The sequence below is a fragment of the Cydia fagiglandana genome, chromosome 7 (genome assembly GCF_963556715.1).
Source record: "Cydia fagiglandana chromosome 7, ilCydFagi1.1, whole genome shotgun sequence".
Taxonomy (NCBI): Eukaryota; Metazoa; Arthropoda; class Insecta; order Lepidoptera; family Tortricidae; genus Cydia; species Cydia fagiglandana.
This window is the reverse complement of record NC_085938.1, coordinates 16,684,412-16,701,067: the sequence shown is the minus strand read 5'-3', so window position 1 is coordinate 16,701,067 and position 16,656 is coordinate 16,684,412. Positions and strand designations below refer to the sequence as shown.

Sequence of the window (16,656 nt, the reverse complement as noted above, 5' to 3'; positions counted from 1 at the left end):
ATACTGTCCAGGCCGAGGCGTAGCAAAGACCAATAACATTATGTTCATATCGATACATTAGTTAATACGTTTCGTCAGAAGTTTGTCGATTCATGATTGTCATCTTGATGAATGCAAGAGCTATTTTTAATCGCTCGGCTGTAGATAACTAAGGTGGCGGTACTGGTGCTCGACGCGGTCCCAGTACATATCATCTTGAAACAGTCATTGTCAATAGAGATGACAGCAGGGTGTCATCTATTGGGCATTAGCATGTCGAACACTAGTATCATCACCTTATTCGTTTATTACACACGTCCTATTGAGTTCTGTAGTTCCTGTTGTCAGGGGTCGGAGGCGGCAGCGTGGCGAGGTAATCCAGAGCCTTCTGGATGTCAGCTGGGATCGGGGGAGGGGTCGGGAGATGCGCCCCTTGGGGTTGGAAGCCATTTTCGTCCGCGATGTAGGTTACCTGGATAACCTAAAAACCGAAATTTGATCTGTAACTATGTAGTTTTCTAATTTAACAATATTGTTTATTAAACTGAATCATTTAGCGGCCCAGCGTGTCAATTCCACTAAGTATATTTTTTTCCGTAAGTAGATAAAATTAAGCACATTTCTCATATCTGATAAGGAAAAAATAACACTTGTCTCCCTTATACTGATTTTCGCATTATTCAATACTTGGAGCGGTAACGCTCCTACATTTTTAATGGCCTGCATTTTGGCCGCTGGCTAAATAGGCTAAACAGTCACAGGTTAAATCAAATCTCGTCAAAAATCTCAGCACTAGATAAAACCGGTTAAGCAGCACCTGACAATTAAATCTAAGTAGCTATTGTTACGCGAGCATCCTTTGTTCAAATCCAGTTTGCTATTTTGAAAGCCTACGACTTAAGAACCACCTACTTTTAGAAATCAAAAAGATGACATCTATTTGAATTGATAGTGTGGTCTCGAAAGTTTGATTTTGAATGACGCTGACTTGCTATTGTGCCATTGTTATATTATCAAGATGAGAGGATTTACATAATTCGATTGTTGTACAATGAGAGCCTACTCGTGTTACCCCCTGGTAACACGAGTAGGCTGGCATTGTACAACAATCAATTCAATTTTAATTAAAATACATTTCCACCTGCTACGCACACTAGCTAGCTAGCTAATTAATACAATATGCAAGTTTTTATTCGTTTAATGCATCCTTCTCATCGGTGATCTGCCTCGTAATCCGCCTTCAACTTTGTCCCGCACTACGAGACACAAATGCATAGCTCAAAAAATAACAAACGCATTGATTCGATTATCCAAGACATACCGAAGCAAACCGTGGCTCATTTCTCTTCTTCTTCTATATATTAGGATTTCACAAATCTTGGGAGTATAAGATCCTTGTCTTAACTTACCTGGCCATCAGGAGCGGTGTACTGGTATTGTCCTTGCGCTGTCTGGGCCTCCTGGTCTGGTACGCCCAGGTTCTTCACATAGCCCTGCTCTTCAGCCGCGATTGCGTTGCCGGTCTCGTAACTAAATGATAATTAAAAGAGTAACAATAGGCAATGAACCAGCAAAGCGGGACTATTTTCACGAAATGAAATAAGCTAATGTGAGCAATTTACTAGGCCTTTTATTTAAACATTTACATAGTTAATTTTGCGAGATTAAAATGCGTTCCAACGTCATTGAAATAATTCAATTAGCAAAATATAGCATGACGTCAAAACTTTTTTATATTATTATTCTGTCGTAATTTTTTGTATTGACAAAATGTTTGTTAACACAAGGCGAATGATTAAATAAAAACAAGGACATACTTGAGGCATTAATATAAAAGCTTTAAAGGCCGCATTTGATCACGTTTGTGACCATAGGCTTGATGTGTGCAGTGGGTTCACCGGTTTAAATAATATAATAGCGACAGAATAATAAATAATAGTATAAAAAACGACGATTTAAATAAACAAATTCTTCTGCTATTTTATATTTCTGAATGTGAATGCGCCCCTTGTTTTTCGATGATTATGTTAATAGCCTAATCGTATTTCAGATTATCCAAGATGGAGTCGATCCGACTCATCGAATATTAATAATCAGATTACTGTTTCAAATTGTTAACAATCACTCTTTCGCTGCTATGAAAATGAAAATGATTAAATTATAAGATTTTTTTCAATAGGTACCACTGCAAATAAGCATACGGCTCGCCTGATTATTTGAACTACCGATGCAAAGGTAAATCTGACTACATACGTAATCTGCCGTATACCTCTAATAGTATCCGTAGTGACCGTATGGTCACTGCAATAAATATCGTCGCATTGCCATTGTAGAAAAAGAGTCCCAAAAGTGCTCATCTATTTGTTACACCGAAGGCTTGGAGGCTTTTGTCAAATTGAACAACGAAGGTCTACAAATATTTCCTCTGTAATTACGCTTAATGATCTTTCAATATCCGTATTTTGCTCTCACCTCCATTTGTACGAGCCGTCGGGGTTGATGACCTGTTCCTGTCTGATGATAGGGATGGGCGTCGTGTATTGAGGATCTTGGTAGGTCTGGAAACTGCTGACGTCAGCGCTGGCTGCGGCCACAGCCAAGACGAGGATCACCTAGAAATAAGAATTGAATACATACAGTCCTCAGAAGTAGAATTAGATGTGATATAAGGATATCTCTCGCAACTCATAGTTACATTGGTTGGTGCAAATGAGGTGGTGGTATTACTGGTGCTCGACGCGGTCCCAGTACATGTCATCTTGAAACTTAAGTCATTGTCAATAGAGGTGGTAGCAGAGTGTCATCTATTGGGTATTAGCATGTCGAGAACTAGTACCACCACCTTAGGTAGTTAATCACCGTCCCCTCTACGGTTAGGTACCTATCTCAAGAGGTTTCATTTGCCGAAATTTCAATTGATCGAATGCGTAAAATTTATCAAATTTATCAAAACCGTTGAATTTTTAAAAGGGTTACCTACTTATCTAACCTAACCTAACCTAACCCAATGGAAATGTAACGGCTTCTGAAAAAAATGCGTTCGGTCAAATGAAAACCAGCAACATCAGCCAAACATATTGCTAAGTTGTGATATGTTACCCCCGAGGACCTCACCATCCCGACATTACCATATTAAATTTTATTAACAAAATTAAATATATTAACAAAAGTGTGCTGTGTCTGCATCAAATGTTTTATCAATTATCATATTATAAATTGAAATTTCTCAAGAAATAAACATATCATTACTGCCGGCTTTGCAATTTAACGCGCACTAAATTAAGTCAACAAGTTATCTTGAGGGTAATAATGTATATTACTCACTTTTTCACTAATAACCAAAAGTTCCAAAAGAGGCATAATATGGCTCGAAAAATTACTCCGAGTCGTTATGGAATTTCCATAAATAAGAGATCTTACTCCGCGGCTTGCGCAAGTGTGCGGACGGATTAACTCACGAATTTAACATTAAAAAGTCTATATGTTAACAGAAGTAGCCGTGAAACAATAACGCTAATAACGGTTTACGATAATGGTACCTAAAGCGATAAACGTATTAAAATATTGCAAAATAGATAGATGGTGATAGTATATTATGTTCTGATAGTTATATGTACGAATTGATATTATCACGAATCGTCTTAGTTTGCGTAAGTTCCATCCAGTGAATAAACTAGGGGTCTATTCCGTCGAGTAGTCATACTCACAACTGTCATTGTACAATTGAATCATTGCAAAGCTTCTGGGGCTTCATTGGCTTAATATGTCCAACCTAACCTGATACTACGCAAAAAATGGCGTATTTTGAGAACAAATGCTATCGTGCACTTATGTAGCATGGTAAGACTGAAGTGAGTTTTGAAGTCGATATTCACATTAAAACTAAAGTCATACTCATCCTCATTCTCATTTAGTGATTTATAAATATTTTCGCCCTCGTTGTGTAAGTAATGTCGTCTATTTTTGAAAAACTTGAATTGTTTAGTCTTACCGTGCTATGAAATCACCGAATCCAGGTGATAGCGGTAATGTGAAATTAAACTTTTAGTGGAAGTATAATGCTATACACTCTAATATATTATACTCTTGTTGGTTAATTGAGCTTTTACTGCCACAGCGTATTTTATTTTATTCTAAAGTATAAACTTTTTGATTGAAAAGTAAAACTTTCGTGATTCGTAGATATAAAAAGAACAGGTATCTAAGACACTTCGCGTTCATTTGATCCAGACAATAAAAAGTAACATTAAATAATACGAAATGTAACCTCGTACTTATTGTTTCAAATATTTGTGAGACTCATTTTACAAACTAAGAGACTTAAGAGTAGTACCTAGCTTCCTACCATCGACCACACTGTTAACTGTACATCAGTGGTCCTTATGTCTTTTGTAATAAGGTCCACCGATGTACAGTTAGGAGTTTTGCTGTTTGTACCTAACCTAGGTAATTAGTACCTTTCTCATTAGGTACCTAAATTTTAAATAGTTATAGGAAATAAATCTTACGCTTTAAATAGGTTAACCTCAGCTCATAACCACTAAAACTTTAAAAAATAGTTGAGAGCAATACTCACAAAGCGCATCATGTTGTATGTATGTTGGCTGCAGGTTGCAAGTCTGATGACAAAGCTTGGAATGATGCACTCAGAACGCACCCCCTGTATTTATACGTAAAAATTGGTTGCAACTACTTATCGTGGCGGATGCGACATGTAATTTAGTATATTTTATGGTGCACTCAAGGACTTGCCGACAGAGGAACAGTCATTGTGCAGTCACCATCAGATATATCGGAGCGGCCAAGGTGTTCACATTATCTGAACACGCACTCTAACGCCTTGACAATAAAGGCGTGCTCAGATATTTGTGAGCACCTTGGCCGCTCCGATATATCTGATGGCGACTGTAAGACGTTATCTAGGTGTTTGTGACTGTTGTAATGTAATTCATGTTATTAAAGAAAATTGAAGCCATAAATGATTCAAATATTTTGTTTTTGGTTGCTTTAAAAATGCTATACTATTTGATAGTTAAAACCAAAATATTACTTTGCTAATCCGCAAATAAAAAGTAATATTTTGGTTTTAATTATTATGGATTTCCGCAAAACAAAGTAACGCCTGATTCTATTAACTATTTCATAGTTAGCATAAAGTACTTAAATTAGTAGATCGAGTACCTAAAATAAATTAATTAATACAGTAATTTTGTCATTCAAAGTATAGAATTTTAGATCGTATTTGTGGGGATTAAACACATTCGTTGCTGAGGACGTATACGCAAAAAACGGCAAAAAAAATCACGTTTGTTGTATAGGAATATATATTTTATTCTGATTTTGTATTTGTTGTTATAGCAGCAGCAAAATTACATCATGGGAAAATTTCAACTGCCTAGCTATCACGGTTCATGAGATACAGCCTGGTGACAGACATATAGACATACAGAGAGACGGGCAGCGGAGTCTTAGTAATAGGGTCCCGTTTTTACCCTTTGGGTATGGAACCCTAAAAATAGGTCATTTTGATTAGATAAGTAACTTGTTAGAATTATATTACCGGCGCTTGCAAACAGCGTTAAAATCCACCTTTAGACTTATAAAATTATAGTTCACACTTCAAAGGCTAGGTGCCTGTCTGTATTACTTACAAGAAGAATTCTGATAGATCAAGGAATCATTTCAAAAAATGTGTTTATTTATGCATCCTGTCTTGTAGGTCTATAAATTATTTGCAAAGTGTACCCATTTTCCTTCTTACTATGCGTACACAAAAGACGTACAAAGACGCGCAAACTCCAATACGAAGAAGCGAAACATTTATTATCCAGACACAACATAAAGTAAGAAATATGAAAAATAAACGTTTTCAAGTAAACGCGTGTCATGCTTAACATTATGTAAGAAATCGTCGTAGTTCCGCCAGCTTACTTGAAAAGGCTCATGCGCGTTGATATCATGATGAGCGTTCGCCGTTTTTAGACGCGGACAAAGTTAACCTTAGCATGGAGCATCGCTGGATGCAAACCAGTCGCTTTGATTGCGAATGTGTCGAGTGACATGCCCGCACTTTAACGGTTAGGGTTCCGTAGCCAAAAACGAAAACTACGCCTTGGAGAAATGGCTTAGAGCCAGACTGATAGTCGATTTAGCTACGAGCCCACGCTGGATCGTGTCCCAAATACTTGACCTGATCCAGCGTGGGCTCGCAGCTAAATCGATCCGATCGATCGATTCCTATCACCCTGGACTGAAACTGAGGACGCGGTTTGCTTTAACGGACGATGCTCATGCAAAGACCTTCCTTTGCGGTCGGGAGTTCAAAAGTTAGTGGCTTTAGTTAACGCAATTACAGCTATTGCGAAGATATTGACAATTGTCTGAAAGAATTTAACTAAAATTGGTATAATACAGTTATTATAAACTCCAAATTCGATTATTACACTCACACAGAACCCTCGGCGTGTAACGCCAACTTGCGCTGAGCATCTTTCTTGTCATTTATTGAAATTGCACCACCAAGGCTCCATATAAAATAACATTATTTTCTTATTGACTTTAATTGCTGTCAGGACCAGTTGTGCAGTAACGCGCTGCAAATTAGTACGTGCATGAAATTTTATGATCTGATGGATTCACTGTATGGCATTCATATTGCAATATGCAATTGTTCATACAAAGTTAAAGTTCAAGAGGTTTTTTATGGAAGACTGGCGAATTTATGCTGGTGTATATACTATAGCGGTTTTTTATCAGTGTGACTCTGAATAATGGCTCACGAAGTACATCATTTCTTGTCAAAATATATGAATTGTTTGACAGAATGTAAATCCTATCTTTCCTCATGCCTGCCTACTTAATATTTTTACGAACACCTATATGTACTCGTATTGAATTACCTATAAGCTTTTGACTATTTTTCACTAAACACCCTCTGCTATAGAACACTTTCTACAGCAGAGGGCCCACAATATGTACGTTGAATAATATTATTACATTGGATATGTTTTCTTACTCAAACTTCTTTTACAAAATGGCATTAAAAACTAAAACTAAATCATTTAACTAAAAAACAATTATTTTTCAAAACGTCCGTCTTTAGCTTAGATACAAAATTTTAAAAAAATTGTGAAAATGTAAAAATTCTGTGTGAACATATTACTTATGCCACCCTACTTAAATTTTACTTCGAATAGCTTTAAGACTGAAGTCTAGCTAGAAGTGAACTCGACCATAATATATCTTTAACTCTTAAAAACACTACAGATTAACTCACATTATAGACGGGTCTAACGCGAATTATATTCAATTACCTTTATTTACCGACGTTTCCTGTGTCGAAACGTCGGTAAATAAAGGTAATTGAATATAATTCGCGTTAGACCCGTCTATAATTCAAAACGCGAAAGTTTAAAATATTATAACACTACAGATCTTTTACAGTAGGTAACCTTTAACTATATAAGTAGTTATATTTTATTGTAGTTTAAAAGAAAAGTTCCAGCCCAAAGTGAGCATCATCAGCAATTATTCTCATATGGGAACGATTTACTGTTTTTTGCTAACTCAATTAAACTCGTATTAAATCTCCTTTAATCTTATTCCGAGGAACATGTCGTCGACGTTTAAGCGTTTCGGTAATTTACCGGCGCCATATTGATTAATGTGGACCCTACGGGTGCTTGCGCAAGCGCAGCCTCTCTTCGCGACCTGCTGTCAAACATTTTTAAATTATGTTCAGGAGCTAAAATAAATTGGATTAACTTTATGTAGTTTGACCTAGGGTTGCTTACACGGAAGCAGATTTAAAGATAATCATGCAATTTTTACTTAGGTACTTACGTTACGATAATATTTTCACTACAAAAAACGATGTGTAGGTAAGTAGGTATTGTTTTTAGGGTTCCGTACCTCAAAAGGAAAAAACGGAACCCTTATAGGATCACTCGTGCGTCTGTCTGTCTGTCCGTCTGTCACAGCCTATTTTCTCGGAAATTACTGGACCAATTAAGTTCAAATTTAGTTCACATATGTAAAATAGTGACACAAAGTTGGACATATTTTTTTGTAATTTTTAAATACATAGGGTCGAAGTTATTTAAGAAAATAGCCAAAAAATTTATCTCCGAAACTACTAAAATTTTGAGAAAAATTCTAAAAATAGTTCTTTACCTATAGATGACAGGAAAACCTATTAGAAATGTGCAGTAAAGCGTGAGTCATACTTATGTACGGAACCCTAGAAACCCGAGTCCTACTCGCACTTGGCCGGTTTTGTACTCTACTTTTACTACCAAATTTGGCCAGCCTGGCTAATAAGATTTTTTTTTTTTATTATGAATGGGCTTACTCATGGCCACAGACTAGCCGAGGCGTAGACGTGGCCTACGATGGAGCGAGCTCGCCCAGAAGGTGCCTGTTCACTCTTGATTTGAAGGTTGCCGGGTTATAAGAACACGGAAATATAGACGCCGGCAGGGAATTCCATTCCTTGGCAGTGCGCATAAGGAAAGTAGAAGCAAAGCGTTTCGTGCGAATTGGTGGAATATCTACCATGTAAGGATGGAAACCGGCCGTGCGTCTAAAAGTCCGATGGTAGAATGGGGACGGTGGTATAAGCTCGTGTAGCTCTTGGGCACACTCCCCGAAGTGCAGCCTGTAGAATACCGACAGGCTGGCGACTTTCCGCCGATGGGCCAAAGACTGAAGCTTAGCCGTTAGCTTCTTGTCGCCAATCATCCTCCTGGCTCTGCGCTCCACTGAGTCCAAAGCGGCGAGTTGGTATTTAGCTGAGCCATCCCACAGGTGGCTGCAATACTCCATACACGACCGGACTTGAGCTTTGTAAAGTGTTGGAAGCTGTCCAGGTGTGAAGTATCGCATCACCTTATTTAGGACGCCCAGCTTTCTGACCGCAGTTTGAGCTTTAGACTCAATGAAGCTGCCGAAGCTGAGGACTGAACTCAGCTCCATGCCGAGGAGTTCCAGGCTGTCGGCAATAGGTACAGACAGATGCACCCCGGAAAGAAGGAGTCAGGTCGAATGGACTCCGTTTTGCGGAAAATAGACACGTCTGCGTTTTGGAGGCATTGAACGTGACCAGATTGTCATCACCCCACTGGGAAACGAGACTAAGGGTCAAGTTCATTCGCTCAACCATGGCCTCTCTCTGTGAACGTATATCCTCCCTGCTGTCCCCTGCACTAGCCAAATATCTCTCAACAACCGTACTGTCATCTGCATAACCTACAATGCTGGGTTGCAGCATGTCGTTAATGTGGAGCAGGAAAAGGGTTGCGGAGAGAACAGACCCCTGAGGAACACCGGCGTCAATGGCCATGAGGTCCGAAGAGCAGCCATCAATAACTACTCTGATCGACCGTTCACTCAAGAAATCAGATAGCCAGCTACAAATGTCAGCAGGGATGCCGTATGCAGGAAGCTTGCTAAGGAGACTTGCGTGCCAAACCCTGTCAAAGGCCTTCGAGATGTCCAGTGAAACAGCAAGCGCTTCACCGTTCCTCTCGATGGCCTCGCCGCAGCAGTGCGTGACATACGCTAAAAGATCCCCAGTAGACCGACCTCGGCGAAAGCCATATTGACGGTCACTGAGCAGATCATTTGCTTCGAGGTATGCCAGCAGCTTGCCGTTAAGTACCCTTTCCATGACTTTACAGAGTATGGAGGTAATGGCGATTGGTCGGTAATTGCAGGGATCAGCACGACTACCCTTCTTGGGTACTGGCTGCACGTTTGCAAGCTTCCAGGATTTCGGCACCGTTCTTGTTTGGAGAGAGAGGCGGTACAGGCGTGTCAGTACAGGAGACAACTCAGGCGCACACTGCTTTAGTACACGTGCAGGTATACCGTCTGGTCCATTGGCCTTATTCACGTCAAGATTCTGCAGAGCTCGGCGTACCTCTTTTTGATGTATAGCAATTCTCTGCATAGAGGAACTGCATTGAGGTAGCGTAGGTGGAAGTTTTGAGCCTGCATCTAGACGTGAATTGCTCGCAAACAGAGAAGCAAACAAGTTAGCTTTCTCTGTCGCGGAGTGGGCCAGTGTCCCATCAGGTTTCTGCAGAGGTGGCAATGTGGGTCGGCAGAAGTTGGATTCGACCGCTTTCGACAGGGACCAGAACCGCTTGCTACCAGGAGGGTAGGAGGCGAGTTTGGCCCCTATTCGACTGACGTGGTCGAATCGAGCCTTTTGAAGCACCCGTTTGCAGGACTTGGCAGCTGAGTTAAAGGCTTTTTTCCTCGCGCGAACCCTCTGTGCTCCAGCTTTGGTATCGCGGGCTAATACCCAAGCCTGGTATGCAGACTGCTTAAGGGCCTCGGCTCTAGCACAGTCCGAATTGTACCATGCTCGGGTCTTGTGATCGAGCGATAGGTCGGAGAACGGAATGAAATATTCCATTCCCTGCCGAATCACATCCGCAACAGCCTCAGCAGAACACGAGGGGTCACCCGAAGAAAAACAGACCTGCTGCCAGGGGAAAGACGCAAAGAAATGCCGCATCTCATCCCAGTCCGCTGACTCGTATCGCCATACTCTCCTCGTGCCCCTAGGGCAGAGATCAGGAGGAGAGTGGATCGACACGGATTTCACTAGACAGTGATCGGACGATCCTAGCGGAGCTGAGACCGAAACCGAGTGCCTGTCTGGATCAGTTGTCAGCAGAAGGTCAAGGCAATTGGGTGTATGGTCAGTAACATCCGGTATCCGCGTCGCAACATTTACCAGCTGGGTAAGGTTTAGGGATACAACAAATTTGCGCGCTTCCCTCCCAGCGTGGCAGGTATTCTTGAACGGGAACAGCCACTCCTCGTGGTGGGCGTTAAAGTCCCCAAGGAATACGAGTTGAGCCGCAGGGTACCGCTGTTGGGCTTTATCTGCCATCTCAGTAAGGTGGTCAAAGAGCCTAGTTGTCTCCTGGTTTCCGCTGTGCGATCGGTAGACACAGGCATATAGAGTTTTCTCTGAGCCTGAGTCAACCATAATCCACAAATTGGAAAACCCGGCAGCCTCAAAGCAACAGAGACGCTTGCAGCAAATGTCATCGCGGACGTACACACAGACCCCAGCACGTGCTCTGAACTTATGTTCCAGTGAGTAGCCTGGGTAGTTGAGGTACGACGCGTCCGCTGGGGTTTTGATTTGCGTCTCCGTCAAAAAGAATAGGTGCGGTTTTTCGGTTTCAAGATGGTGGTGGACCGGATCGATATTTGAGTGCAACCCCCTGATGTTGGTGAGGTGCACTTTCAATGGGAGGAAGTGCAGCCGGTGTTTAACCCTTTCCTGTCAACATTTATCAACCTCATATCTAAGACGACGAATACTTGTAGGGAAGACTTGCGTTTAAACCAAATATTATTTCGTAAAAAAAAACAATACCGCTTTTGTACAGTACTTTAATTTCATTATATTCAAACTAGCGCAATATAACTAGTAGATCATGTATTAATATAATCGTTTTATGCGTCCTTTTTTGGTTCTTCCTTCTTATTCTGATTGTTGCTGTTTACGTTATTCAACCAGGAAGGACGATAGGGATTGTAAGGATTGTAGGTAGCCGGATCGTAAGGGTACCTGGGATCATAAGGGGATCTGGAATCGTAGGGTTTACGAGGGTCCTGGGGGTACCGGGCATCATACGGGTACCTCGGGTCATAGGGTCTGTTCAATCTGCTGTACCCGTTGTACCCATTATAGCCGCTGTAGCGGCCGTCAAAGCGGTTGAACGGGCTATAGGGATTGTTGAAAGCTCGGTCGATGGCGATGATTGGTTTGCCGTCCTTGTCTAGCACGGGTGCAGGTAATACGCCTTTTCCATCGGCGGGGATGTGAACTCCTGAAGGTCTGAATCCTGTAGAATACAATATTTATAATGCCTTTTTCGTAGTATCAAATTACTTACTTATTTTTAACATATGTAATAGTTGCTACCGTACGACGACGTTCTGTCGCCTAAAGTTTGGTGTTTTTAGTTTTATTTCAGTTACATTTTATAATATGTAAGTACATCTACATATATGCTAGCGTTTAAGCCTATATCAGGTATATCTATGGGTAAAATCATTCATGCAAAAAACCTAATCAATACAAAAAAACACATTTTTTTTTATAAATAGTACAAAAGTTATTTAATGTAATACCGTAATGTCTTAAAGCCATCGAAACATAAAATGTCTCACTGACTTTTATTTCAATTTCAGTGTCTAAAGTTAGTTGTAATAAGCTTCAGACAACATACCACCCTTGCCTTCAGTATCACTGATATATTAACATATTATAAGCTCATTATTTCCTCGCATATTCGCAAAGAGATTAATGTGGAATGAATGCATATTTACCATTTTCATCGGCGATGTAGCTAACTTGAATCGGCGTGCCGTCCGGCGCGACGTAGGCGTAGCTGCCTTGCACTACCTGTTAATTGACGAGTATATTACAAAACGAGCCCTTGGGTAGCCAGTTACTATACTACATTTTATATTGAGAGCTCATGACATCGCTAATATTATGAATATTATGATATGTTAATGATAACAATAAATTGGCTACCTATCAACTTGATCTTTCCATGAGCCCGATTTGGATTTTGAAATAGACATCTATTACATATTTTTTAGACATCACTAAGATACGACTACGATATGTTTAAGATCTAACCTGTCAAATACGACATTTGCGCGATTCTGGAGATATTCTTGAACCATTTCCACAGAATATGACTTAGAGATCCAATTCACATCTAATAGATATCTTACTCTATCTAACGTAAAAGTGACATTGGTTGCCCGAATTGCGCTGCAAAAGAGAACTAGTTGATATCTAAACTATAACGTATCTAGAATGGATCTAGTACGTGTCGTCTCTTGTGAATATCTTGAAGTTCGAATACGGCAGTATAAGTACGAAAAGCAATGTTTGACAATAGTCGGTTTAACGGCCTCCTATATAGTCGTATCTTGGTAAAATGTGCGTCATCCAAACAGCCACGACCACTCTGACAAGAGTGCACGACTGAGAAAGAAAGAATATAGTCGGTAACCACTAGTCTACTTACTAAACTGTACCCCTAGGGTTTCCAAAACGTCCTAATTGACGCGCTGTTGCTAAATCCCATACAAAAATAGACATAACGCAAACGCGAATGCTCGTCACGCCAGTCATTCCGATGATGTTTTCCTAAGCTTTGAACGTTTTCAAGTATGTATTTTTTTTACCCAGAGTGTCCAAAGCCTCTATAAAAATTAGATTTAAAAAAAAAGTATGTATTTATCCATTTTAGTATTTATATCGTCACCTAGTACCCATAGCATAAACTTTACTTAATTTGGAGCTAGGATGATATGTAAGATTTACCATAAATATAAAAAAGATAGATAGCTGCCATAACGCGATCTGATATTAAAAATAGTTGAATCGAGTCTTCGGTCGTAAATTGACTCTGACAGAGTAGCATTTTTCAATAAAGTTGAAAAATTATGAATTTAAAAGGTTTCACTTGGTTCTTAATGCGAAATGATCTGAAGGCGGATGCATTCTTAATCGATGCATTAAAATTGATTAATATTGTTAATTATTCTATTGAAAAATTGGCAAACTGTTATTGTTATGTTAGGTACCTAGTCATATTTATATTGATTACTTTAAATAGTATATGTGTAAATGAAAAGAGACTTATATTTATTTGTGATTAAATTTTTTTGATATCATAATATATACAATAAAGCAAATCATTCATTCTTTTTTTTTTGTTTTATTGTTTGTTAGTTTTCCCTTAATTTGTTAATATTTTACGTATTTCAATGGTACCTTGCAGTATAAGGGCTGTTTCGTAATGTGAATTGTTTCAACCGACCTGCGTTCCCTGGGGTTCCCCTGCGTTGTCGATGTAAGCGTCTTTCAGGTACCCTGTTTCTTGAACTTGCTTTCCATCAGCTGTGGAAAAACTAGACAAACCAACAATAATTATATCAAGAAATTTTTACAAATATACATATACAATACAAAATGTAACAAAAACAATGGGGATCCGTTTAAGGGCATATTCGGTATCGTTATCTGATTGGGAAAAAGTAGAAGAAAATTTGTTTGACGCATAAAAATTTTGGCTTTTGCATAGAGGTTTGGCCGACTTGGATGAGTTTTGTTTTTACTTTTTCCTACCAGAACACGATACCGAATGGCGAATATTTAAACGGATTCCCACTATTTTTACACTTGTTGTGATTTGAAGCAATCATTGTGAGTCAAGTAAAAATAAAAAGTACAATTTCGGTACATAATACGCCATGACCACTCAATTGTGTGACGATCTACTTAATACTAACCATAATACCAATTGCCGACTGAAGATCAGACCTAGCGCTATTGAAAGGGATGGCATTATAACGTCAGTCGCCACTTAGTAATGCGACTACTATAGCTATATGAGGATTCATCTAACACTGAGGAATTTTCCCGTTGGATTTTTTTTAACATTGCTATGCATTGTTTTAGTTTTTTATCGTGTAAAAGGTCACCTGTAAGAATAGCTGCCATCAGCGCCATGATCGTTGCTATATGTCAGAATAGGCACAGCTGGCCCCGCAGCTGGGTTGTAATACGGGTTGTTGTATCCAGCGACTCCAGGGACCAAGGGTCTTGGAACTCGTGGAGTAGGGCCGAAGGGGAAGATAGTTGGGGCCACCGGTGGTATTGGGGTTAGACCTGGAGGCACGTAGGGCACGGGGGTGGCTCCGAGAGGTAGAGGGGAGGAAAGTGTCTGCCCGCTTGCTAACGAACAGCAGAGGAGGATGCAAGAAAGAAAGCGTATCATCTGGAAGGAAGAAAAATGTATTGAGTGTAGGTACATTAGGCTTTCTTCAACATCATTATATGCCCCCTTGTAAAACAAATAACTATTATAGTCCGTATTTTTTAGCATTAGAAAGAACTTCGCAGAAGTAAGCGTGTGGTTCCAAATCCAGCACTTTTAGCGGTAATAATTTGAAGTAAATTATATGTATTGACCATGTTACATTAGATAATTCAATAATGATTAACAATTAAAGAGCCTGATAAAAACTGCACGCTTGCTTCTGTGGAGTTCTTTCTAATGCTAAAAAAACGAACTATAATGTGTATAAAAAGAAGAAAGTAGACTTCATAATATAATTTTTAAAAGTTTAATAACTAGCGTTTTATCGTTTGGGGAGTACAACTTATGATTTAATTATTTGCTCGTGTTACAGGAGACACCCGGTATAATACTTTTTTAGGGTTCCGTACCAAAAAGGTACAAAACGAACCCTTATTAAATAGATTGCCGCATTATGAAAATAATATGGACATTATAGGTACTTTTTAATATTTTAAAAATGAACATTTTGACTTGTGGTATTTTTGTTATTGAAGGATTGATTGGTTAATTTATTCACAATAAATGCCTGTTTTGTGTTATCTTGTAACTGATTCAATTGTTTCATTCACGCGCCGCGGCGCCATCGTGATGAGTTAGCTACGTGCGAAGTATGAGTAGGTATGTATGTCGAACACTATCTATTTCCTGTTTGCATTGTTTCATTAACTTCATAATGAAAAGAATTTGACCACTTCCGTTCCGTACCCAAAGGGTAAAACTGGACCCTATTACTAAGACTCCGCTGTCCGTCCGTCCGTCCGTCCGTCACCAGGCTGTATCTCACTAACCGTGATAGCTAGACAGTTGAAATTTTTACGGATGATGTATTTCTGTTGCCGCTATAACAACAAATACTAAAAAGTACGGAACCCTCGGTGGGCGAGTCCGACTCGCACTTGTGCGGTTTTTTTTATTCTTATTATTTTGGTGACTATATTAAATATTTAACCGACTAAAAGGTACCTAAAATATTCGTACGCGTGACGTTAAACTTGCGAGTGACTCGGTTCTTAATTCGCCGTTCACAATTAACAATTATTTTACCTTTGTGAGCTCCTAATCCGTCTTGCGTTGAACTCAGCTAGCTACTGTAACCGTGGGATCCAAATATTCCATTTATAGGTGCAGGGTTGCTTTGTGCCGATATTTTTTGTTATGCCATCACTCAAACGTGAGCCCCGCACACGTCTCTTTACCCACCAGCTGTTTAGGATGTACTTAAATGTTCGCCGATGTTCGTACACCACGAACCAGAGTCATTTACCAATTTTAACCGAAAATTACTATAAACGCTACCAGTTGCAGTGCCTACGCAGGGATTATCCACTCATATGTTGCACAAATACCCCTCGGTGGTCTATTACAATTTAGCGCTACAACGGATCCCCTGTTTTGCATTGAATGGTTATCACGAACTGGCATTTTGGAGTTACAAATGTATAGGTTGTAAAGAAAATTACATACCAGTCAAAACTATTAACAAGAGCGCTTGGAAGACAACTGTAACATTACTTCAATTACAGAGGGCTATGTCTTGATTTGAACGTTTAGTTCTGACTCTAGCATTAGTTATTTACAACAAGAACATATTGAAACTTTCCTAATTTTATTAATCGATTGAGATAAATGAGATGAGGCCTGTATCCAGCAGCCTGCTACTGGACACAAAGAAACCTATGTGTATAAGTTTTTATGAGGAGAAGAGGAATTTGTATTTATGAGGTTCACTGGACATGCGGACCATAATTAATAGGCAATTAGA

The 16,656-nt window shown here is 39.5% G+C and overlaps 1 protein-coding gene across 1 annotated transcript; it reads right to left on the bottom strand.

The window, feature by feature from the left end:
• Positions 1-294: 294 nt before the first annotated feature.
• Positions 295-16,226, bottom strand: LOC134666238 (uncharacterized). The gene is made up of 9 exons (XM_063523390.1): positions 15,939-16,226; positions 14,515-14,810; positions 13,851-13,941; positions 12,337-12,412; positions 11,573-11,849; positions 4,556-4,610; positions 2,452-2,591; positions 1,389-1,509; positions 295-460 (listed from the first exon to the last, which is right to left on the bottom strand). Exons 2-9 carry the CDS (start codon positions 14,808-14,810, stop codon positions 299-301), a joined length of 1,218 nt encoding a protein of 405 aa, XP_063379460.1. The 5' UTR covers positions 15,939-16,226; the 3' UTR covers positions 295-298.
• Between the last annotated feature and the right edge of the window lie 430 nt (positions 16,227-16,656).